Consider the following 26,617-nt stretch of genomic DNA (forward strand, 5'->3'; position numbering starts at 1 on the left):
CATATTCTGTTTAAAAGGATGTATTAATAACTAGAAAAGCACTCCTGAGATCGCAGATATCCGCCAAGCAGCTCATTTATATCCGCCAAGCAGCTCATTTCTACCCATACTTGTACACGCATGCTGAAAATTGCCCAAAAAGGAACCTTGTGTTTACAACTACCTCACCAGCTTTCTGCTGCACGGCACCTTGAGCAAAGCACAAGCACTAGTCTGCATATATGCAAACCTCAAATACGCAGTTGGAACTTCCAAGTTCATTGACCCTATCTGCCAAATGATCAAAACTCCTTCAAAAATTTGTAAAGATTCCCTGATCACTACCACAATTTGATCATCCATTCCCTGTGTCATTATCAACTTTTCCTGTAAGTTTTATCCAAATCCGTTTACAACTTTGTGAGTTATTTTGTAAACAGACAAGCAAACATCTTTATGAAAACATAACCTCATTGGGGGAGGTAATAAACATTTGACATGGCAGAAAGAACATAAGAGGGTATGCATATGTAAAGTGTGTGTGTGTGTGCGTGTGTGTGTGTGTGTTGGGTCATCAATTAGTATCAGCCTTCTATGTGGTGTACTATCATCATCATTCAAATCCTCGGGGGGGGGGGGGTGGATATGTGGACAGGGACTTAGTTTTATGGGGCAAGACAATCTTTACCAGCCGTTTAGGCATATAATCACTGTGACATGACTGTGGTAATGTTCCCTGGATCTAATCATAAGACATGCCTACACAGACAACCTTTGTACTAGGCGTACCTGGTCACTGAAATTAAGCCATGTCAAGACAATATGCTCACTATATAGTATGGCTAATGTATTCCATTCCATCAGCAATTTCAAAATCCCCTATCCCATTAACTGTCATGACTGATCCATCTTGATATCTGATGAAATTAATGATCACCAAAGGGCATGAGAATAGGTCAAACTTATCTAATTTCCCCCTTTCACCCACAATCAAATTTGATGCATTACCTGTCAGAAAACTCTTGGCCCTATGACAGAATGTTATGAATTATGAGGTATATATTAATTGAACATCCCTGTTCATTAACCATGGCTGTAGGTGATATGGTGACCTTTTCACTTTTTGTTCTTTGTTGCAGTTTATCAGGCAGGAAGAGATAAGAAAGAGAAAGAAAGACAGGGAGAAAGTGACAGACAGATCTAGACAAAAAAAAAAAGTTGAGATGACTTGAGTTGAGTTTATCTTATCTTACCAAGGTTCACTCAAAACAACTAGTGGCTGTTTTTTATGAGTCTGTACACTTTTACACAATTACTAAGATATGTTTAATACATAGTACAGCAAACAGAGAGCAAAATACCAATTCAAAGACTTATATAAAGAGAAAGCAAAATAGGAAAAGAAATGGGGGGGGGGGGGGGAGAGACATAATTTTTCATGTATGTTATATATGAGATTTGGAAAAGAAATGCATTTTTAGCTAATACAAGTAAAAGCATGTTTCCATACCAACATATATTAGCGTTAACATTTGTTCTTTTTTGGGGGGTGGTTTTAAGACAAGTTTTTTTTATTTATACAGCTTAAATATGAGATTTTTGTCATTTCTATACATGAAATGAATAAGAAATTGTAAGAGCATGACATCGTCAACTTGCTGATTTGAATATTCATGAGGACTGGTCAATAAATGTTTTCTGAAAAAATGTGAAATTTCAACGCATCATATCTTCCTTATTTCTTATTTGATTTTTGTCATTTTTGTTGTGGCTCGGAGGGAGCAGACCACAGACTACCAATCATGAGGTCCCTGGTTCATGTTCCCTGGCTGCGGTGGTTGGGTCCCTACACAAGGAACTTGAATGACAATAATAGTAATGATGATGATGATGGTAATGATGATGATAATACTACTGATAATATGAATATTGATATTAATAATAATGATAATAACATTAATAGTAGGAGTAGGAATAACAATAATAACAATAATGATAATAACAATAATGATAATAATAATAATAATAATAATGACAATGATGATGGTGATGACTATACTAATGATACAAGTAATTTTTATTACAATATTTCTATTGCTATACTATGTTTACTATCTTCATCATTTGATATTGCTGCTATCATTTTATAATCATCATTATGGTCATCATAGCTGTGCCTTAAAATGCAAGCTCGGAAAGGAAACAACCAATAATTTCTGCAGTAGAAATGGCCTCGTTAAATAAAAGAAAAGAGGGATGCATTTAGCACTGCAAAATCACAGTACAGCCCTGACCTTTCAGTGTCGCTGCACTTTTTCTTCTGTCCATGGGGGCGGGGGTAGTGGTCAATCTATACAAGGCTACAGGTATGTGTAATACAGAGAGGTTGACTAAGCTGATGAATTTTCTTTCTATGAATATTTGAAATCACACAGACCTTGCAAGAGATGGAAATAACAGCATGCACAATCTCTTCAGTGCCTGCAGAAACGATCATCAAAATTTGCTGAGGTGTTGCTCATGTTAATTCAATTCCTTGATGAACTTCCTCAACTCTAATTACCACGTTAATGCCGCAACATTCTTCCGGCGTCATCTTTTCTTTTTCTTTTCTTTTTTATAGACAAATCAATGGGGGGGGGGGTGGGTTGAGCTGTATCATACGGTGTTAACAAGACAGGTGGCAATGCAGTGAAAAGCTCTCAGAGTTCATAAATGCCTATCAGCTTTTTTATTATTAGATGATGGCTACTGAGGTGGCAGAGTGTAATCTTGCTCTATAATAGAGCTCTAGAAAAGCACAGAAAAGTGTCAGTGTGTCGCAAGAAAGCATATTTCCAGCATGATGAGGAGTTCAAGTCTACAAATCTTTACAAACCAAGGTCACACTGGCAAAAGATCACGAAGTTTCAGATCACGATCTCCAAGATCTCAAAAGTTTTGCTAGTGTGACAACAAACTTACTTTAGTGAGAATTGCTTATCAACAATAGTCCAGCTATTTTGCAACAGTAATTCCAAAGCCTCTTTTGTTGTTTGGGAAATTCTGTCTTTTGCCAAGTCACACTACAGCAACATTGAGAAAGTTCATTGCTCTCTGTAATGTTATGACTAATTTGAAAGTGATATCAACCAAACAATGGGTTACATGTTGACACAAATTCTCACCTCATTCAATTATCAACAGCCAGGTGACATTGCGTTTGATAAAAGTATTCATGAAACACCTGTTTGCATAACATTGATTGCCAGGTATTGTTTAATAGGGTTATCAGCATTCTCTTCTCCTTTCAAAACATATGAGGACAAGATCAATGCCATTGGCACACTGCCAAACACACATTCAGCTGTATTTTGCTTTGTACGTAACTCTTTTGGACAGACTGTAGATCATTGTGTGAAAATTTGTTACAAGCAAAATAAACACATTCTCAGGATATCTTTCTTTTTATTTGATGGCAAATATCGAAGAATTGGAGAGGGGGTGTTGGGTTGGTGATAATTTCACACAGAGATATCAAATGCAAGTGATGTCCTCAATTCACTATCAGCCATTGTACTTTTTAGGTATATTCTCACAAGTTAATGTGATTTCTCAGTCTAGTTTCACACAAATGAAGTTTAGTATGCACACAATAGTAAACATACACACATACACACACACATACACCCAAGGTTAGTCTTTGTGGTAGCAGTTTCTCAGAATTTTTGAGTCAAATCTGTCCATGTGCAAATATCCTGTGGGGAAAAAAGAAGCCCTAAAATCTAACAATGCCCTACATATCACAACAATGTATCAATGACCTTCACGCTTAACAACTTGTGACTCTGGATAACATCGGATGACACCGGATAACACTTGACACTGGATAACACTTGACACTGGATTTCAGCACAAAACAACAAGCCAGTTTGGAGTTAGCTCATGTGCACTGGTACAAATGGCCTTTCTGTTTTCTCGGTTGGGTATAGGCACTTAACTCATTTTCAATGTAATCAAATGCATAAGCTTGTATGATATCACAATTTATGGAATTCATCAGTTACGATCAAACAAAGGATGAATAGATGACCAGACGAACTTTCCATTAATTCTTGGGGGGGGGGGGGGGGCAGCGTCGATCTCATTATTTTGCATTGAATGTATTAACATTGCCACTTTTGCTGTTAGGTGGATGTGCTAGTAAGTACCATAAGGATTATTTAGATAATAACTTCATCACAGAGGCCTATATCAGTGAATTTAAAAACCAGTGTGCCCTGTTGGTACAAATGACCTTTTTTTTTTCTGCTCATGCGCAAAGTGGAACCCCAAACTGGCTTTCTGATGCAATACATTTCATCATTAATGAAAAAAACTCTCATTGTGATAAGATTGTGCTAGCACCATGAAACACTCTCATTAATGGGGTCATCCCACTAGACCAAGGAGGTATTAGTGAATACCTCCTTGACTAGACCGACACCCACGAGTCATAGAGCCCACAAGTTCGACAGTGAAAACAGGTCCATGAGTCATACAGCTCACGAGTCATACAGTCCACGAGTTCGACACTGGGCAAATAAAGCCCATGAGTTCGACACTAGGTAAAGACAGCCCACAAGTTCAACAGATACAACACAGGGCTGTGTCGGTCTCATGGGCCTTGTTAGCTTAGTATCGAACTAATGAGCTGTATGACTCGTGAGCTGTATGACTTGTGAGCTGTATGACTCGTGGGCTGTATGACTTGTGGGTGTCGGTCTCGTGATATGCACCCTAATTAACAGGATATATTTCAATAAGGCAACTGAAAAGAACTGCATTTTTTTTGGGGGGGGGGGGGTGGTCTCATATGCTATCTGTGGCTTTTTTTTTCTGTGATATTGTATGAGGGATATATTATCATATAATACAGAAACCGATGGTACTCATAAAATATCACTGCAATGAATTTGAAGGAAAAAAAAAACGATATTATGATACTCGCTATTCATTTTTTCCTTTCATTTTCTGTTTTTTTCTGGGGGGGGGTGGAGGCATATCTTTTTGACAATCATTCTGTTATCATCTAGATTCAAGATTGATGGATGTGGGGAGATTAAGATGACTTGTCCCTTTCAAGTTTTCTAATGCGAAGGATTGATCAAACATGAAGTATTTTTGGAAACAATGGCCTATATGCCCGGCAGCATTCCTTGGGCTCGTCCCTAATACCTCGCCCGGTCAAACCACGCACTCGCTGGTGAAGTAAGCCATGTCGGACTATCTTTGCAAATCTCTTTGTCTCCTTTTTCCCATCACCACGGTGACAAGGCGGGAGAAGAAGCAAAAAGAAGAAAAAAGGACAACTAAAGGGAATTGAGTCATTGGAATATTTGCTCCCCTTCCTCCCATTTGATCTCTTCTAGAGGCACAAGAAATCGCTGAAGATGATTAGCATGAATATGGAGTGAAGATGCAACCAGAGAAATACGTACAGCTCGGCGAGATGAGTGGGTCAAACCCGCCTAGCTTGCCACTCAACTAGCATCTCTCGCTGTGATGGTGGAATGGGCAAGATATTAATGTCAATGATTTCCATAAATAATTTTTTTTCTTTTTTTTTTCTTTTACATGGCAGAAACCTGAAGCTGGGAAAATCATTCTCTTTGAATTTTCCTTTCTACCATTGGTAGAGTATTGCTCTTTCTTTTCTTTATTTCTTTAGCACCACTAACATTTTGAGCATGTCTTGTCATATTTTTTTTTTTCTATCAGCGCCATCAAATTCAACAGAAACTATACACTGAATGTAGAACATTTTGGCAAGGAACAGACTTTAATACTAACATCACAAATTGAGAGATGAAGCACATATTTCACTTTATTATATACATTTTTTTAGATTGTTGATATGGTCTTCATACATTCTTTTTTTCTGAGACAAAAAAAGTATGCCGACATTAACCAACTGTATCACATCTTTAAATGTGTGTATCCGTCTCTTTATGGCCGACAAGTACCACCCACTCTTGCCAATAATAATGACTTTGAAGGCACGGTGACACTTCAATCAACTCCGAAAGACGAGCCTGTTAATCAGACCTTGTCGCGGACAGACGGGAACAGCTGTGCGGATTCGCATCGTCAGAGAAATCTGGCTCTTGTTGACAGGATGTTTTGCATGCTCCCGCATGCTTCACAGCAGTGCATCGACTTGCATCGAAAGTCATACGCCATCAAAAGTCTTGAGAAACTTTTTGCTCACAAGGCACATTCATGAGATACTTCATGAAAGGGATTTTACTTCTCTATATAGCTACATCTGAGCAATTTTGGCCATTCAAGTGATTTATACAAAGACTTTTATTTTATGATTTCATAAAACAGACCCCCAGGACCATCAGAATATAAGCCTTAGTGAATATATTTCATGCTTTCTAACAATTATGGAATACCACTTGACTGGTGAAGCCATCTTGGTTAGATAGTAAAGTAGTGAAACATTCAAATATATTCTTCATAATTTTTTGGTTTCTAGGAAAAAAGACAAGTTTATGATGGCAGTATTTTCCATATGAGGCATTTAAGAGAATGTATGCCCTCCCCCTCCCCTCCCCCACCCCCCAATCACTCCAGTAAGGCAACCACCTCTCGCTCTAAGCGCCAAACTTAAAGCCAGTAAAGTATGTCAAAGGCTTAGAGTATAGCAAGTCAGTGAACTCTGAGTGCTCTGGGGAACACCTGTCCCTCTGATCTCAGCCAAGGGTGGATCCATCTCATGGCCATTGTCATCCAGTCCCCTTCCCACCCCCCCCCCCACCCCCACCAGCCACCACGATCCCTCTCCCCCCAAATGGAGTCAAATCAAATCCAATCCCACACCTGTCTGCAGAAGAGCAGCGCAACTCAATTTTCCCGGTCAGCAAACTTCTCCCGGTGACGCTCGATTTCAAACAACAGAGGGGGAAAACAGAATCAAAGAAATTTACCGGTTAGAGTCGGAGAAAGGGGTAAAAAAAGACAGCAGCAACAACAACAAAAAGAGTCAAAGATGTACCGTGGCAAGGACGAGATGCAATTACTCGACTGGTACCTACCTACGTGGGATGCACTACTTTCGTCTCATTGGTTTGGGTTGTTTATGGATAAGCAGAAAGAGGGAAAAATTTGTTCTGTCACTAACCATAACAAATGAATTCACCTGCCTGTCTGCTGCAACACGCCCACTGAAAAAAAACCCCAATGGGATAAATTTGCAAGAAATGCCGCGTCTTAGCGCTTTTCTGGACGTAAAAGGAGACGGGTCCCGAAACTAGGCCAGTGAACTAGTTAAGGAAATCGGTTCCTTATTTGCAAGCTCTTGAGGGTGTCCCCCAAAATGTGAATGGAATACAGTGTTTTGCGTCAGAGAATAAATTGCATCAAAATTTTATTTTCAACTTGAGTGCACTATCAACTCTGAAGTGTGTTAAAGGCAAAAGTAAAAAGTAGATATACATTTAAAATCAAATAAAAACTGCACAAAAGTGCATCCACAAAATCACATATTTGATTATTATCATTTCTTTTTTTTGGGGGGGGGAGGGGTGTGGGGGGGGCTTAAAATGGAGACGAAGCTTGTGTAAAAATACAACTTAACTTTTTTTTTTTTTTCTTTTTCCGTCTTTATTTTGCTTCTTCACAGATTAACAGATACAGAATTTTGACATTGCTGCATATATAAGTACCGTATAATGTTTTCTTTTTTGCAATGGTAAAAAACAAATTGTAATACAATGCAAGGGGGAGGCTAAAAAACTCCCTCATTTATACCAAAAACAAAGAACCGAGTCCACACAGCTTGTTGGGCTCAGCCACAACCCCAACATATTCTCAGTCATGTTTCAGGGATGATTTAATCATCCCTGCAAAACTTTCCATCCCCACTTGTCTACAGGCCGAACAAGCCAGTCCAAACAGAGTCTATAATCATATTGATCATGACAAGTGCAGAGGTTTGAAAATCTGAGTTAAAAGTGTAATTGACTGTAATTAGAATTTAGGAATGTAACTGAGCCCAATTGCTTAGACTGCAAGTAACAAACACCATTTGGTTCTATGAAATGTTAATTTTCCTTTTCTATAAGCTATAGCTCTTTCAACCTTTTCTAGATAAATTATCTCATTCTTAAACTGATCAAAACTTAAGGTCTTGTCTTGACATTTGTTACGGAAAATAAAATGTTTTGCATATAAAATAATGGTGTTTACCAGAGTCTTCTGGGTGTCAATACCAAAACAGATATCAATACAGGTTAGAGGTGAAGAAAGTATTGCAGTTCTTTCTAGCCACTTCGTAACGTTTTGCCAAAAGGTTCGTACATAGTCACAGTAAAAAAACAGATGGAGCAATGTTTGCTCTTCAGTGTTGCATAAATTACAATTTGGGGATGATTTTATACCAATTTTAAATAAAAATTTGTTTGTTGCAATTATACGGTGCAAAAACTTAAATTGAAAGGTTCTAATTTTTGTATCTAATATCTAATCTAAATACAACTTAACTTGTTATGTATAGTGGTACCTCTTTTTTTCATAAGACATATTCAATTCACTGACCATTACAAGTCTACCAGAAAACATCTAATAAATGGATTACAAGAATACATATACAGGACAAATGAATATCACAATTTTTTTTCCAACATGCCATCAAAAAGACCAGAAGGCACTGTGATCTAAAATCAAAGATGAGCTTTTCCACTCCTAATATCACTCTACAAACAACACATGGTAGTAATTGAAAGGAGAGGTCCACCCAAGAGGAATAGCACCCCTTTAAAACACAGAACACATCAGCATCTGTCGGTGGCGTGTCCCGCCGCCTCCGCGTTACTTGAGACCGGCCAATCGTCTGGAATACCATGCATGACAGAAACACAGTGGTGGTGTCACCGTTAAGAACGTAATAACCTCATGCATCATGAGTGAGCCTGGGGGCCCTGGTGTTGTGCTCATACCCCGGCAGCCCAGATTTGAGCCCGGCATGTCTGCTCATAACTGCCTTGCCGCCCATAACATGGGTGCTGAACATGAAAAATTGATCAAACATATGCTCCTCAAACTTTTTTTCCTCCCATGCCTACTTACACATGAGCAACGGATAAAAAAATCTCAAGGCAATGTTATGCTTCTTCTGTTTTTGTTTTTTTTTTCTCAAGGTGACAAGTATCTCAACAAAAGCCACCATATGCAGGTATTTTATAGCTAATTACAAAATGATAAAGCAGATTCTCTTCAAATGATTGGTTAAAGAGGACAACACAATGACTTGATATGCATTAAGTGACAAAAATGATGAGACAAACATGCCTTTTTGCTTCTCAACTTCTCAGCCATCTTTGTGTGTGTGTGTGTGTTTCCAAAATCCATTGTATTAAAAAGACAAAACTCTATTTCCACATGTCTACCTTGATAAATGCAGAGTTATACACTCATATAGTGACAAACTTCTTTAAAAATCATATCTGAGTCTATATATATATACCCAAAAAAAAAATGTAAAATGGCTCTCAGAGCCATCCTGGGATAGTGGAACATTATTACAAAGGTTTTTTTTTTCTCTCTCTCTCTCTCTCTCATGAAACCTTTTCTGAAACTAGTTCATATACTTATCTTACACAACAAGGTTACATTTCTAGGAGCAAAAGGCAGATGAAATGCTAAACCGGGAGCTACCTTGCTGTTTGTATGACGAATGTAATTGTGCCATCGCTTGAGCTATCTAGGGCATTTTTTTTTTCTTCATGTTCCTACACTCTGTAAGTTCGAATTTCATAAAACTTTTCCAAGAGCCACTGGAATATTGTTCTTGCCTTACATAAACTCTCCAACATGTGAGCACAATGTTGATCAAAGTGAAGACAGAGTACAGATTTGCCTATATGACAAAGAATACACATACAAATGAAATCTGAAAGTTTTGCATAGCAGAGAGGTTGGCTAAGCCCTGATTATATTGGGGCAAAATCATATCCATATCCAGTGGACATTTATGGATAAAATTTGCATAACTTACACAGGGAATTTATGATTTCTAAAGTCCTATAACCACCAAGAACACAGAAAAAAAAAAAAACATTAACAGGGAAAATATGGTACGGTGTATTTCCAATACAAGGCATACAAAAGTGCAAAAGACTCTTGATAAAAATCAAGTTTGTCACAAACCATACATGCACCTCACATACAGGAGTTTAAGCATCTGAGGAAATGCTGTACCAAGTTTACTCACTATAAAACCAACAATATATTAAGAGAAGAATAAAAAAGTCTATCATACTGATACAGTATCTTGCAATTAATCTTGCCATTATTCCCTTTTTTTTTTCTAGTAGCAAAATAATCTGCTCATCTCTAAACATTTGATGGATTGCATTCAAAGTAATTGTGCATTTCTAATTCTATCGTGCCATGCAGCAATTAGCAAGCATTTTGAAGGCTTAGCCATTGCTGAATGTGAGAATCTTTGATTGATGATTGTAATCACAGATCCTGTAATGGCCTGGAGATATCATCCCACAATAAAAAAAAAAATTGTTGTTCTTTAAAGGTCATCCCTTTTGCAAATGTTATGAAACTTTGCCTGGTTGAAGAATAGTGTCTCTCAACATCGCGTAAGAAATCTTACAGTAATGCACCTCAGACTTATTTACTTCTTTTTCAAATACATGAAAAACTAAACCCATGTCACTTGAGAATACGGCCTCTTTTGTACCACGAATAACAGTGTGACTTTTTTATGTTTGTTTGAGGGGAGATTAAATTAATTTATAGGAAATCTATAGTTGTGTTCCCCCCCCCCCCCACATCGTAAAGAAGTTTCCAATTCTTATATTCTGAAGAATGGTTTGGATTACCCACCTACCTTTACAATAAACCAGTTTATGAAAGGAATCTAGCTTTCAGGATTGCTGTAGGGACACACAAGAACTTTAACATGATAATTAATCATCTTTCAGGCAAGAGGAATCCTGTTTTCCATCTTTTCTGGTTTGGGGATTTTTTTTTTTCTGTGAAATGCTGCCATGATAGTATACCCGATTTGTCATTTCTGGAGATTACTGAATGCACACTGGATTACACGCTTTTTTGTATAGCTCTACCATCATCAGTCTTTGAGTTATGGGCTGCAAGTTCTTCTAATGACATTTTACTGATTGCTTGATACGTATGCACCTGTGAGTGTAAACGACACGACTTTATGGTGCACTAGGGAAGTGTGTGTTGAAAAGTTGTTTTCACTTTTTTTTTTCTACAGGTATTATCTAGCATCTTCCAAGAAAGGTATCGAGGCAGATGCGCAGTTTAACAGGTAATGAATGACAATCCCTTGTCATCACAATTAGATCAACCCCCCCCCCCCCCCCCCCCCCCCCCGCCATTGGCCACTCTCGTTTCATCCTAAAATCACTTAATGCTATTGAAGCAGTTAAGGATGGAACTTTTGATAATCTGTCATTGTCACGGATTTATGACTAACGAGGTACTGCCTCTGGGCCTATTCACACACAGAAAATATATGCTTGGTGCCGTTCACACATGGCAACACCCACCCCCCACCCCCAATACTTGACAGCAAGCAAATCACTACAAATCTCTTAAAAATGTGCAGGGCCTAAATCATACCAGAGAATGACTGATCCCTGGCACCCTCAACTAGATTTAGTGGCATGATCATCGCATTGAAAAAAAAAAAAAATAAATGGATATTCTTTTTAATTTGGTATTTGAAATCTGTGTTGTTTTTTTCCAAAGCCATTTGCACGCACTGTGCAAAACAGACTGCATTTTGATGCAAATCACAATAGTTTGTGATTTTTTGTGTGTGCTAAGATGTATGCATGATACATTGATAAGTTCACAAGAGAAAACTTTTCATCACATAAGTCATAAGTGGCAGACTTAGCCACTAGAAAATTTGATAGCTCTTCAGTTTAAAACAGAGATGTTCTGATAACAAAAGACAGATGCCCTGCAATCAATCGAGTTCGCACCTGTCGTACGGAGAGCTCCTCAGTCCCGCGGAAGAGGAGTGGCACTGAGCAATCTCCATTAACGAAGACACGCACACTGTCGGGCATTTCAGTAATGACTCACTGTATGATGGCCGACACGACCAGATTGTGAACGTCCCCCTTTCGGAGACCTCACCAACGACCACCAAATCAGGTCACTACTTCCCCTGCCGGTGTAATTAAAGCTGATGATTTAATGGACGGAATGGGTACTCTACCCTAATGAGATAAACAGCTGGTTGAAAAAAGAAAACACACAAACACACAGAGACACAAATCCACACACTCTTGCCAACAATCACTTTTGACTTTTGTTTGCTATTTGGTATGTAATGCCCAGTTTCCACCTGTCATGAAGTCTCTTCTTCTACCTTTAATACAGAGATCAAGGCCCGCGATATGATAAATCAGAAATTGTTATGACCATTAAAGTCTCTTTTTTTTCAGCTCAAGGTAGGGAAGGAGAAGGTCAAGGATTTCAGGACTCTGTATTGTCAGCCTTTTCAGTCAATTACAGTGTCCCAGTTAGATATATCAGTGAGCTTTAAATCTGCGACGTGAATGCTAAGACGACGCTAATTAGGCAAAAGAATTGTGTTCTGCATATGTGCAAGACAGCCGTTGACATTGTCCAACCCAGTATGCTGCATCGTCTTGGCATTCATTTCACAGATCTAAAGCTTGCTATTATGAGGAAACACTAACAAACTTCTTGTTTAACCCGTTGAGGACAGGCTGATTTTTGCTACAACATGCAATTCCCATAGACACTTGAGTATACTCGGGACTTGTCCTCAATGGGCTAAAGGGAACCAATAGGCAGATATTATGGTGCTTTAATTGAATCAAGCTTCAGCCACTGTCCACAATGGTACATTTGAAAACCACAACTAGCACAGGACTGATAAAATAGAATTGCCCATCAGCGAGTATGTGCACCGTAGCAAATTACGGTGTGGTACGGTATAACCGAAAGAAGTCTGTAACCGCACAATATTCTTCTCTGAATGGGGCTGCTCAGAAGAGCCTGTTTTGCCAGCATTTTCCGAAGCATTACTGGGATTCCATGAAATATTTCGAGCGGGAACAACCTTCCTAATGCACAGCCTACCAACAATACCCTACAGTTCCTTCAAGTGTTGGTTAGATAAATAAAGAATATGCAGTTCTTCATCTATTCTAAACCAAACACTACTCACAGTTTGCATGTGTACATTAGGGAAAAAGTAAAACCCTCACCTGAAAAAAAAAAAAAAAAATTGACCGCATGTAATTCTGCTGCCTGCTTTCATTTTCTTACCTGAATGCTGACCTCTTCCTTACACTGCTTTATCGCCTCGCTCCGGATGACCTCAAGCTTGGACAACACCTAAAGGGTCAAAATGAAATCAAAACTGACCATTAACTTCTTGCTCAAATCTTAATGTACATATATCTTTATATCATTCATAGTACTGCTAGTACTGTCTTCTCCAAGATACATTATTTCTAAATGCACTTTGTCACTTGAAGGATGCAAATATGAAGTTGATGTGTCCTTATTCAAATACTTGTGCTTAATGAGGACCGAGCGTCACCGAACAATAAGACAATTTGTGAGAACATGGTATGAAGAATGTCCAGTGCTGAATTATCACAATTCTAACATCACTGCCTTTATATGTTGGATCATCCATAAACATCACACATAATCATAAGAATGATTACAGTGTAAAACATGTGATGAAAGCAACAATGAAAAATGAGAAATCAATATAGGATGAATAAGCAGCAATTACATAAAAAGATGATAATCATAGTGAATCCTTGCATATTCCATCTTACAAAAGTAAATAAAGTTAATTTTCCTTCTTCTTCTTCTACTTTCAGGCTGCAATACTCATTGAAAGAGTGCATAACTCTATGCATTGGAAACAGGTGTAAAGTTTGGCAACTCTTTCTCAGTCGTCATGCAGATGTTTTTCATTCTTTCGGCTTGTGAAAGTTGTTAAAGAAACGTTAGCTACCTAACCTCCTTACATACTAGGCAAGCTGCTACTTTAGGATGAGGGGGAAAAGAATAACAGAAGAAAATTAATGCACATTTGTTCAGCTCTACTGAAAGGGGCTACTTATTTAAGCAGCGAAAACATTTAAAGCAGTCTTGGTGAGGATTAAAAGGGGGGAAAAGAAGACAAAACCATGAGCATGATTCAACCAACACAGGGAAAGAAAATAATGAAGTGCCTCAAGAAGAGAAGGGATGTTGATGCAATATTCGAAATTTCTCCCGACAAAATGAAACATGTTTGACTCACAGCAGGAAGTCAAATCTTAGAGATCAGACAAAATTATGCACAAATTCAAACAAATCAAATAATAAAAAGCTTTAGATAAGCACCGAATTAATCAGTGTTTAGAAGAAGCCATGACAAAAATGATGGGAATTGTCAATCAGATGCAATAAAAACAACTCCACACAAGAATTTCATGACTTTGATGAATTCAGAGCTTGTTTTCACTTAAATACTCATTAGTCATGTGACATGGGTTTTTCTTCCACAGGTTTGTAAAGATAGCCAACTCGGTCAAAGTTACAATAATATTTAAAGCATCAACTCCACTGCTGTTGTTTTAAAAATGTATTTTTGATAAACATGTATGAATAAGCTGCCTTGGTCTGTCTGCAATGCTGCATAAAAGTGGAATGTCCTTGAAACTCTAGAGTACAACCTACATGAAAGTCAGGACTTCCTTTTTATTTGTCTGCTCAAAACTTTCATTCAAGTGGCCTTCTTTGCCTCACAGCCTCATTGAAATCCTCTTTTTGGGGTAAATTTACCCTTTCGCTACCTAATAATCTGCAATTAGTTCACTTCTGCAGAACAGCTAGGTAAGTGGATTTAAAACATTCACACATCTGACTATAAAGCACATCACACAATTTCACTTCACCAAAAACCAAGGAGCAAAACAGACTTCATTATTGTTGATCATTTACATTATGACTAAAGTTGGTGTTCTATTGCTGGTGTCAAATGAACCAAAATATCACTGAATAGTTAGCGTTTTAAGGTGTTCTACTTGCTAAGCTTCAGATTGCGGGAGAAAGACAACTTCACTATGCCAAACCTATACTTCCCCTAATGATGTCAAATTTCATTTCATTTCATTTCAATTTATTTTCATATTTCTCACATATATCACAATAAAGTATATAAATACGAAAATTATACAAAACATAATTCAGATGAGACTTCATCAGAATGTACAGAAGTTTGATTTGGTATAAACATGAGGTCTGTATGCATGCAAATTACACTGTGGTCATAATGCGAAAAAAAATATGATGGGGCCTGCGTAAAAGCATTAGCTTGTACAGCCGCAGGTCCCGTGAGTAATCAGATTAGGGGAAGTTTAAAGTACGGATGTTTTTGAAGACCAACTATATCTGGGGAAACCGATTAAAACAAACAAAACAAAAAATCCAATTAAATATATATCACTAAATAAAAATACAGAAAAACAGAAAGCTGAAAGGTCACATGTTGCAGCAGTGAGCAACAACTGCAGAGATTCAAGGGGTGTGTTGCAGAGTATAGAAAATGGCGTAACTGTATGTCATAAATACATAAGTAGAAGGTGGGATAATGAGATTTGTCGTGAATGTAAACAATACCGAAAGCTCAGGAGTAACATTCCAGCATGGGTCCTAAAACCAAGCATTCCGTGTGACCATAGTAACCGACAGCTGTCACGCGCGAGAGTTTCGATAACCGAGTGGAACAATAGGTGCATGAACTGCGCAATAGGCAGACTGTTCAAAATAGTGTTCATGGTTAGGATCCCGCCGGACTAAGGTGGGATAGACAAGGGGTAACATGTAAAGAGTAACAAGAACTATACACTATGCATGCCGTACAATGTAGCTGCTAAGAAGATATTGCTTCAGTTTTCGTTTGAATGAGGTTACAGTGGTACAACTTACAAGTTCCATAGGGAGTTCGTTCCAATATTTGGGCCCAGCGAACATAATGGTTTTTTTCGCGAAAATTGTTCGGGTACGTGGAAGGTGATATGCGTAACGTTGACGAGTTGGATAATCATGAACTGTATAATTTCTTGTAAACATTTGGGAAAATACGTCTGGTAATTGGCCAGTTGAAAATTGAAACATAAACAGGCCGACGTTGTAATAAAATAACTCGGGAATTTTCAAAATTTTATTACTTACAAAAAGTTCGTTCGTGTGAGATAAATATCCAGTGTGGTTAACAATTCTAACAGCTCGTTTTTGTACAAGAAATAACGAATCGATAAGGTTTTTAGAAGCATTTCCCCACGCCAGAATCCCATAGTTGAGATAGGGAGATATCAAAGTTGAATATATGCTCTGTAGAATATTACTTGGAAAATAATAGCTAAGTTTGTTAAGAACCCCGGTATTTCTAGCAATAATTCTGCTTACATAATTAACATGGGTTCTCCAAGATAAATCACTATCGATATGAAGACCCAAAAATTTTGTATTGTTGACCTGTGACAGATCAATGTTGTTTATCTTGACAGAGAGAGGTAACACAGGTAGCGAATTACTGAATAACATATACTGAGTTTTATCAATGTTTAAGGATAATTTGTTCGCAAAAATCCAAGATTGGACAGAAACAAGTTCTTTATTTATTATGTTTATAAGCGCATCAGGATTTTGATGAGAGAAGAACAAATTTGTATCATCTGCAAAGCAAACGAAGGAGAGAATCTTAGAGGAGTTCTGGATATCATTAATATATAAAATAAAAAGAAGTGGGCCTAACAAGGAACCCTGTGGAACACCACAAGAAATCAGTTTTGGTTGGGAATCGTGACCGTGAATACTTACAAATTGTTTTCTATTCGTTAAATAATCAGTGAACCATTCTAGCGCCCTTCCCCGAATTCCGTAATGATTTAACTTATAAAGTAAAATGTCATGGTCTATTGTATCAAATGCCTTGGAGAAGTCAAGGAAAACACCGACGATGTCAAATGATGTCAAATGATGTCAAATTCATTCAAATAAGACTGATGATGAGAGGTAATGAGGTAATGATGATTTGCTTTTTGAAAAGAGGGTAACCCTTCAAGAAGGAAACAGGACAAATGAAAGTCAATAATAAAATAATCTATTCAGTCCACTATCTTACCCAAATCTGACAAGATCCTAAACTTTTTCCATCTTAAATACATTTGTAAGAAAGTCACTTGATAATGAACACCATATGGTGAATATGAATAGCCCCTGTACACATCAATCTTTATTCCTTCTACTTCACAGGTTTACTGCCGGCACTTCCACAAATATCTGCCATTTCTTATTTTTCTTCATCCTTCTTTTACTCACGCTCTAAAAATTCCCCTCCTTCCATTCCAAAGCAAGGCAAAGAGAAGCAAAATCACAAAGCCTCGGGGGACAAAAGTGCAGATTCGTTTTCGCGGGCTGCTGCCCATTACTTGGTGCGCTTGTTCTCCTACGACAGCCACACAGGGGATCACAGACCCCCGCGTGTTGACAGCTACGCCGCCAGCACGTGACAGCATGCCGCCAGGACGTTGGCCAAGGAATGACGAGGGGAAAATTGCGTCGAACATATTTAGTGGGGCAAAAGCGCTGGCACAGTATTTCACGCCCGACTGCCTCTGGAACACCTTCTGTCACGCCCCCATGGCGAATTGAGTTTGCGTAAATGGACGCAGATGAGAAGTCAATAATTTCGACAGGATTGGGTAGAGGGTAGGGAGGGGAGTGGGTGGGGGCTTTTTCACACTCTGATACCCTTTTTCTTGCTGTCTTTAATCCAAAATACAGCCTGACATGTCACTGGCTGTGTACTCCACATTCTTTTTTTTTTTTTACATTACAGTCTTCACTATTTCCTACTTAGACTTTAGTAATGGACTACAGCTACTTTTCTCCACTATCATTCATTTGTCATCCGAATACACATGACTTCGAATTTTGAATCCATTTGTCTCTTGTTGAGTGAATGCCGGTGACCTTAAATTTCAAATTATCAGTACAAAAATATATATTTCACCAGCCAAAAAAAAAAATGATAATAAGGCAAGAGAAGACATTAAACATAGTAAATTCTTCCAAATATATAAAATGACCTCATTATTAAAGGTGTATTCCCAGCTGAGAATATTTACATGTGTGAGTAGCGGAACAGAAGATGTCGAGTATGCAAGTAAGACCGCAGCAGCTTACAGGCTCCTACCACATAAGCAATGGCACCAGTGCCTGGATGAACTTCAGGTCATTCACCCCTTGTAGGTGATGCTGATGCCTGATTTTTTTTTCCTGATAAGATCACTGCCTTCACACATATAGTCTTTGCCTTCTCAGACCCCAATATGAATACTTTGTGTATATTGATTGCATGAATGCATCTATTCAAAATAAGGCTCTAAGTTTTAAAGTTTGTTGAATTTGCAGACTGTAAGGCAAAGACTGTGCATACTATGATTGGTAATAGTTTTAATAGTAGTCACACAGGTACATCTTTCTTAAGTAAGAGCATAAACTGAGGTGTAAATTCCATCTGCATGCAAGTCTGCCATCTACTTTTCCTTAATCTGATGAGGACACGCTGATTTTGCGTTTAACATGCAATTCACATACACACCTGCCAGAGTATACTTGGGATTAGTCCTCAATGGGTTAAGCTTGTGGAATTGTCTGCAGATTTAACCTAATTGAATATGTATTAATTATAGTTCTTCTGTTCCTATGTTAACATACGTGACTGCCAAAATCAGTCCTGAAATTCTTACTTTAATCCTGGTCTCTACATTTTGTAGCCCGTTCATGAAAAATTAACATCAACCACTAATTCATCCCAACACGCCTTTTTTTTTCCACACATTCCCCCACATACAGATTGGGAAACAGAGCAATCAAGAAATGCTTACCAATCTCTATCTGTCCTTGTAATTTGTTTTACATGTCTACATAACACATGTTTAATTCTTCTGCAGTAAAATCTTGCTTCACAAGCATAATTTCAATTCCAGTTTTTAAGAAAAAAATAGAAACAATTTTGTTAGCATCCTCGATGATGAATTTTCAGATTCCTGACTAGTTGATGGTCAAACTACACTGTACCTTGTAATAAGTGGCTTTAATCCTTTTTGTGCTTTATTCACGAACTGACACATCCCTTTAACTTGCCCCTTCTTTTCTCGGCACAAATGTCATGAAACCAACCATCAAAGAACTGATACCACTCCACAACCTGAATTCCCATTTAACTGGTGTGGCCTTTGTAATGGGACTACACCATCGTCACACTTGGGTGGCTCTTTTGACTATACAGCACTGTCTGGGGGTGATTAACAGAAAGCTAATGGATGCCTTGGCAAGTTACGGCTAAGTGCTTGGACATATAAAGGGTTCAAACATAACCTTTCCAGCAATGCCGGCCACGTTCAGAGAACCCTAGGATTAAAGAAGGGTAAAAATATCCGTGTGTGGTGTGAATGCCTTCTCCTTACATCTTAGCACACTCTCATTGACTGGTTGGTGTTATCTTACACAGATGTGAACTGTAACATGTAACACACACTGTAACGAGAGCAGAAATAGATGACATACTTGTCAATACAGACTAGCAGGCAGCCATGCATACCTCCGTGTCATGCAGGTAATAAATAGTAGGCTATAAATGGCACATACACTTAACCATGTGATACACTTAGCATCTCTTTCTCCCTCTCTTACTCTCTCCATCTCCTCTCTGCTTGCTAATGACTCTATCTACCTTCTCTCTCTCTTTCTCTCTTTTCTCCATCTTCCATCTCTCCCTCTTCTCATCCTGCTAAAAGCTATCTCCCCTCTCTCCATCCTTTTTCCTTTTTTCCATCTTCCTTTTTATTTCTCTGATGCTGATCACTTTCTTCCTCTTTTCTCTCCATTACTTTTTTCCTTCTCTCTATTTTCTAGCTCTTGCTTTCCTTGTTGTTGCCGATGCCCTTCCTTCTCTCTTTGCTCCATCCTTTTTCCTTTTCTTTCTCTTCCCCCTCTTTTTTCTCTGCTGCTCATCACTCTATATTCTTTTTTCCCCTCACCCACATTGCTTTTTCTTCTTTGCTGCTGATCACTCTATCTTGTTTCTCTTCTTCTCTTTATCCCTTTTCTTCTATCTTCCTTCTCTCTCTTTTCTCCATCCCCTTTCCCGTCTGTCTTCCATCTCATTCTCCTCCCTGCTACTGATCACTCTATCTTCCTTCTTTCCTCGTTCTCTCTATCTCCATTTATTCCTTTCCTGGTCTCTCATATCTTTTTCTTCCTTTCCTGTTTTCTTTGTCGTTTTTTTCTTTCCCCTTCTCTCAATTCCTTCCATTTCTTCCTCTTCCATCTTGTCGTCTCTGCTCTTGATCACTCTACCTTCCTTCTCTCAATTCCTTGTTCCTTCTTTCCGTCTTCCTTCCCTCTCCTGCTGATTCTTCTCCTTTCCTTCTCTCTCTCCTCTCCATCTCTCACCTCCCTCTTCCATATATTTCATCCTTTCACTCTCTCTTCTCTATCTCCATTGCTAGTTTGATGCTCCCCTTTGTGAAATAACTCAAAATTCCTTAATGGATTACTAGTCATATCAGTTGTTTCCTTTTTCCCTTGTTAACCTTCACTGTGCTTTCATAGCAGATCAGTGCATCCGCTAACTTGCTTTCTGAAAATGATTGTCATATATGTGCCGTAATCTAACACCCCGGAACAGGAATTACATTGAATGTTATCTTCTTAAGCCCTTGATGCATTGCGATGGTCGATGTGTGGGCTGTGACATTGTGTGACTACAAAGCAAGTAATCTTCACTAAACGCATCACATATCAAACCCCGTTGGAGATCATTTACCAAGTGATACAAAAAAAGGGGGAACATGGCAAATTTAAAGCCAAGTACATGTACATGGACACTCAAGGAGAGTTTATCAAAAGGCTTAGAGAGGATATTTACACCACTCGTCACACACACACACACACACACACACACTATACACTTTCTCTTTCATAATAACCATTTTTTTTTTCTATGAATATATCCTTCTCTATCTCTCCTCTGTGTTTCTCCTTAAATGACCTCACAGTTAGTGGTTAGCATTCCTTGAGATCCAGAGCCCTTATCACATCCCTCCCACACAGCTTGCTAAGTTGACATACGTGACAAGGTCTTAACTTGGCCATGGATTTCACGCTCTCTGTGCATTAAGGATTCAGTAACGCGAGACATAGAGGCTCAGTGATAAAAATAAAAGGACTTTGTTTTTGCAATCTCAGTGTAAGTTTCTTCCACTACACTGACATATTTAATTGCAAAATGTACTGGCCAAGCAATTTAAAGGCAAGGAGAAAGTGTCTAGATACCACTGCAAGAAACATAACAATTCTGTGTGAAAATTCTTTTGTGAAAACACAGTCTTTTTTGTTTCTTTTTCTCTTTTTTTTGGGGGGGGGGAGGGGGAGTGGGGATTCAGCTAAAATAACTTATTTTGACTTATCCTAAATTTTTAGGTAATATTCCCATTGCTATAAACATATTGAAGTCTTGCATAAGTTTCACACTGAAACAATATTGTAATTGTACCAATGGCTTACAAGTTTCTTACTCAGAGACAAACACAAATGCAATGTCTCTTAAACAAATACAACAAAATAAATATGGAATAGCTCTTGGAAGAGCAATAATCTTTGTGCACTTGCCTTCCAAGGTGAATGAGTCAAATGGCACAGTATGACATTACCCATCTAAACAGGGGTGAGAAAGAGGTACCCACCTTCATGGCATATATTTCACCATCCTCCTTTCGTTGTACCTTGAGGACTTGGCCATAAGCACCCTTGTTGATCTGATGAAGAATCTGTAAAGAGACAGAAGAAAGAATAGAGAATCTTATGTCTGCCTTTTTCTCTCTCTTTTTCAGGCTCCATACCTTTTAACCCTCTATGTGCCCAGAAGCTTAGCTGTAACCAACTAAGTTTTTTTTTTTTTTCATCAGCCTTCAGTTAATTCTTCTGAACTTGACGTAATGGTAAGTGAGATAGCTCAACAATGTGTCTCAAACCACCCACGGTGACACAATAGCAATTCAGGGGATTGGGTGATCTCTATTCAATGGCAATTACTTAATACAAAGTTGCAGATTTTTTTTTTTTTTAATTTTCATGAATTTCATGAGTTGGGTGCTAACTGCAAATTTCCCAACACACAAGAAATACTAACTCTGATCCCGATGTGAACATGACATGCACGCATACATTTCTCCATGCATTACTGCACTCTACAAATCGCAAATTGAACCATTCACAAATTTGTTGGGAAGTCCTGTTTCATGAAATATCAGACTCGCCAAACATTTAGGGTTTATGGCATATACATTAGTTTTAAGACATCCCTGCCAATTGGCAAACTAAGAGCTGTGAAGGTAAAGAGGCATTTATGACATTAAAAAAAAAACTTGAACTTTATTCTGTTTCATTTAAAAAACATATAATTTGTACAATGACAAACTGAGGACAGTAAACGAGTACATGAACATGCATACGTAACATAATAACAACTATAAATGAAACATGGAAACTACAAAAGACCGGAGTCTTGTCAGGGTAGTTCCCAACAGACAGAATAATAGGAAATAATATTGCATTACGATCAAGACATAGGACAGGTGAAAATATTACAAAAAAACAAAAAAACAAACAGACAAACATACACAAAAAATATATTATCATTAATGAAATTATAGTGTTTAGTCATATCACCCCTAGAAAACAAAAACCATAAAATTATCTACAATCATAATGTATTTCAAAATAACCACTCTAACTTTCTAACAAGTGTCTTTTCAGATTTTTCTTAAAAATATTTGTAGTTGGAGAACATGATGATACAGAAGAACCGGAAAGCACCGGAAGTACACTCTTGTAATATGCATTTCTATGATTTATGAAGATCCTTTGGGGAATTTAGACTTAATACCTTTTTAACATACAATGAATGTCAGAAATATCTATAATGGTGTTTGCAAAGCTGTAACAAATGAAATTTCATAACTGATGAGACTCAGCCAAAGTTGTGGTTATTATTGTGGTTTGCATAACAGAAATGACAAATGTTTCATAACCATTACGTGAATTTATGTAATGTTAATTCACTTAAGACTTAACAAGAGGCTCCTTTGTTTACACAACAAACCTTCAGACAACACAAGACAAGGATTGCATTGTTAGATATTTCATACCTAGAGACATTATTTTCTATATTCTACAGCTTTGGCCCTGGAAAAAAAGTAACTACTAGTGTTGGGTGATGCACTACCTGCTTTTTTTCACAGTGGACCTATTAAATATATCAAGAGTATCACGAAGGAAGACAGCCATTTCTAATTGAAGATATCAAAACGTATCCATGTGAACATCACTACAACAACCAATGCACATATTACAGACTACGTGACTTCTTTGTTCCTTTATACATTGCACAATGGGGAACAATGTCCCCAAGGCAAATCATTGTATGGGATATCAAAAGTGGTTTTGAGTTTTGTTTTTTTTTAACAGACGAGCATGCAATGAATGCATGTTTAGTGGCGACAAACATGAAATATTTTACTAGTGTTAAGGTTGCATAGCATGCATCATTGAAAGTGAGCTCTACTCTATTCCAGAAAGAAACAAAAAAGAGAGAGGGGGGGGGGGGAGAGATGGCCATATGTGTGCCAAGAAGACTGTGTGATACAAAGAAAAGCAAATAACCCTTCCAGAGATAGTTTATGAAATGAAATGGTTCTCTCCCTCTTCCTCCTCCTCTCTATCTCTCTGTCCATCTACATCTCTATTTTTCTCTCTGTATTAAAGGTCAAATTGAGAGTATATGTTTTTCTTTTTTTTTTCTCTCTTTCTGTTCATCTACCTCTTTGTATATCTCTCTCTATCAAAGGTTAAGATGAGAGTATTTTATGTTTATCTATCTCTATCTACATCATCTATCTACCTCTCTCTTTATCTCTCTCTATCAAAGGTTATGGTGAGAGTATATATGTTTATATATCCATCTCTCTACCTATCTATCTGTATATCTACCTGTCTACATATCTCTCTGTATCAAATGTTGAGATGAGAGTATATGCTTGTATATCTCTCTCTCTACTTTATCTGTCTACCTACCTCTCTCTTTGTATCAAAGGTTGAGATAAGAGTATGTTTTTTTCTCTATCTGTCCATCTACCTCTGTATGTATATATATATATATATATATATATATATATATATATATATATATATATATACATATATATATATATCAAAGTTTGAGATGAGAGTATATGTTCTCCCTCCCTCCCTCCATCTATCTATCTATCTGTCCATCTACCTCTATATATCTCTCTATCCATCAAAGGTTGAGATGAGAGTATATGTTTATATACTATCACTCTACCTATCTATCTGTCTATCTACCTCTCTATATATCTCTCTCTCTATCAAAGGTTGAGATGAGAATATGTTTCTCTCTCTATCAATCTATCTGTCCACCTACCTCTGTATATATCTCTCTCTCAATCAAATGTTGAGATGAGAGTATATGTTTATATACTATCACTCTACCTACCTATTTGTCTATCTACCTCTGTATATTCTCTGTATCAAAGGTTGAGATAAGAGTATATGTTTTTTTTCTCTCTCTATCAATCTATATGTCTATCTACCTCTGTGTACATATATATATATATATATATCAAAGGTTTAGATGAGAGTATGTTTCTCTCTCTATCAATCTATCCATCCATCTACCTCTGTATATATATCTCTCTATCAAAGGTTGAGATGAGAGTATATGCTTGTATATTTATCTCTCTACTTTATCTGTCTACCTACCTCTCTATCTCTTTGTATCAAAGGTTGAGATAAAAGTATGTTTTTTTCTCTATCTGTCCATCTACCTCTGTATATATATATATATATATATATATATACATATATATATCAAAGTTTGAGATAAGAGTATATGTTCTCCCTCCCTCCCTCCATCCATCTATCTATCTATCTGTCCATTTACCTCTATATATCTCTCTATCCATCAAAGGTTGAGATGAGAGTATATGTTTATATACAATCACTCTACCTATCTGTCTATCTACCTCTCTATATATCTCTCTCTCTATCAAAGGTTGAGATGAGAATATGTTTCTCTCTCTATCAATCAATCTGTCCACCTACCTCTGTATATATCTCTCTCTCAATCAAATGTTGAGATGAGAGTATATGTTTATATACTATCACTCTACCTACCTATTTGTCTATCTACCTCTGTATATTCTCTGTATCAAAGGTTGAGATAAGAGTATATGTTTTTTTCTCTCTCTATCAATCTATATGTCTATCTACCTCTGTGTACATATATATATATATATATATATATCAAAGGTTTAGATGAGAGTATGTTTCTCTCTCTATCAATCTATCCATCCATCTACCTCTGTATATATATCTCTCTATCAAAGGTTGAGATGAGAGTATATGTTTATATGCTATCCCTCTACCTACCTATCTGTCTATCTACCTCTGTATATTTCTCTGTATCAAAGGTTGAAATAAGAGTATATTTTTTTTCCTCTCTATCAACCTATCTATCTACCTCTGTATATATATCTCTCTATCAAAGATTTAGATGAGAGCATGTTTCTCTCTCTCTATCAATCTATCCATCCATCTACCTCTGTATATATCTCTCTCTATCAAAGGTTGAGATGAGAGTATGTTTCTCTCTCTATCAATCTATCTGTCTATCTACCTCTGTATATATCTCTCTCTATCAAAGTTTGAGATGAGAGTATATGTGGGTTTTTTTTCTCCATCTATCTGTCCATCTACCTCTGTATATATTTCTCTCTATCAAAGGTTGAGATGAGAGTATATGTTTCTCACACTGAAGAGGTCCCTGTCTCCCCTCTCTGGGACTATCTCTCTCACTCAAGGCCCTGTGTGTAAATATTCAACACCAGGGACAAGGCCTCTTCAAGTGTTCAGTTGAGGATCTCCTTCAAGAAGAGTGGGAAAGAATATTGCATTTCTGAAGACAATCATCCCTCCAACACTCGCACACATTATAAACAAAAGCCACATTTACCCTATGATAAAACACACACACACACACAGGCACACACAAACACAACTATAAAGATACAGACATCAAACAAACATACACTCACAGACATACAGACATACACACATACACATAAAAAGAATTTATCTATAATAAAAAAAGACGTACATATACATTAACACAGACTCTGGAAAACTCACAGACATACACAGACATACACACAAAAGACATACACACATACTCAAACACACATATCTATATATATATATAAAAAGATAAACACATACATAGATCTATACGCATTGAAGAAGACACAGAGAAATACACACAAACATACACATACATACATACATACAAAAACACCAACATCTATCATAAAAACAGACATAGACATACTTACACATTGATATATGCATAGAAAAACACACATTCACAGACATACCAGACATAAAAAGAGACACAAACACAGACAGACAGACATACAGTTCGACCTCGATT

At 37.4% G+C, this 26,617-nt stretch overlaps 1 protein-coding gene across 2 annotated transcripts in view; it reads right to left on the reverse strand.

Annotated features, from left to right (window-relative positions):
- Positions 1 to 26,617, reverse strand: part of LOC139711428 (ribosomal protein S6 kinase-related protein-like) — a 117,353-nt gene that overhangs the window by 43,355 nt on the left and 47,381 nt on the right. For both annotated transcript variants that reach the window (XM_071623311.1, XM_071623310.1), the window contains exons 3-4: positions 21,795 to 21,878; positions 13,300 to 13,368 (exon numbers count right to left, since the gene is read on the reverse strand). In XM_071623311.1, the coding sequence (XP_071479412.1) occupies positions 13,300 to 13,368; positions 21,795 to 21,878 (153 nt within the window). The remainder of the gene's footprint in view (positions 1 to 13,299; positions 13,369 to 21,794; positions 21,879 to 26,617) is intronic.

The sequence above is a fragment of the Diadema antillarum genome, unplaced genomic scaffold (assembly GCF_040938485.1).
Source record: "Diadema antillarum isolate AM-2024a unplaced genomic scaffold, OU_Dant_1.0 seq00001659_RagTag, whole genome shotgun sequence".
Lineage (NCBI taxonomy): Eukaryota > Metazoa > Echinodermata > Echinoidea > Diadematoida > Diadematidae > Diadema > Diadema antillarum.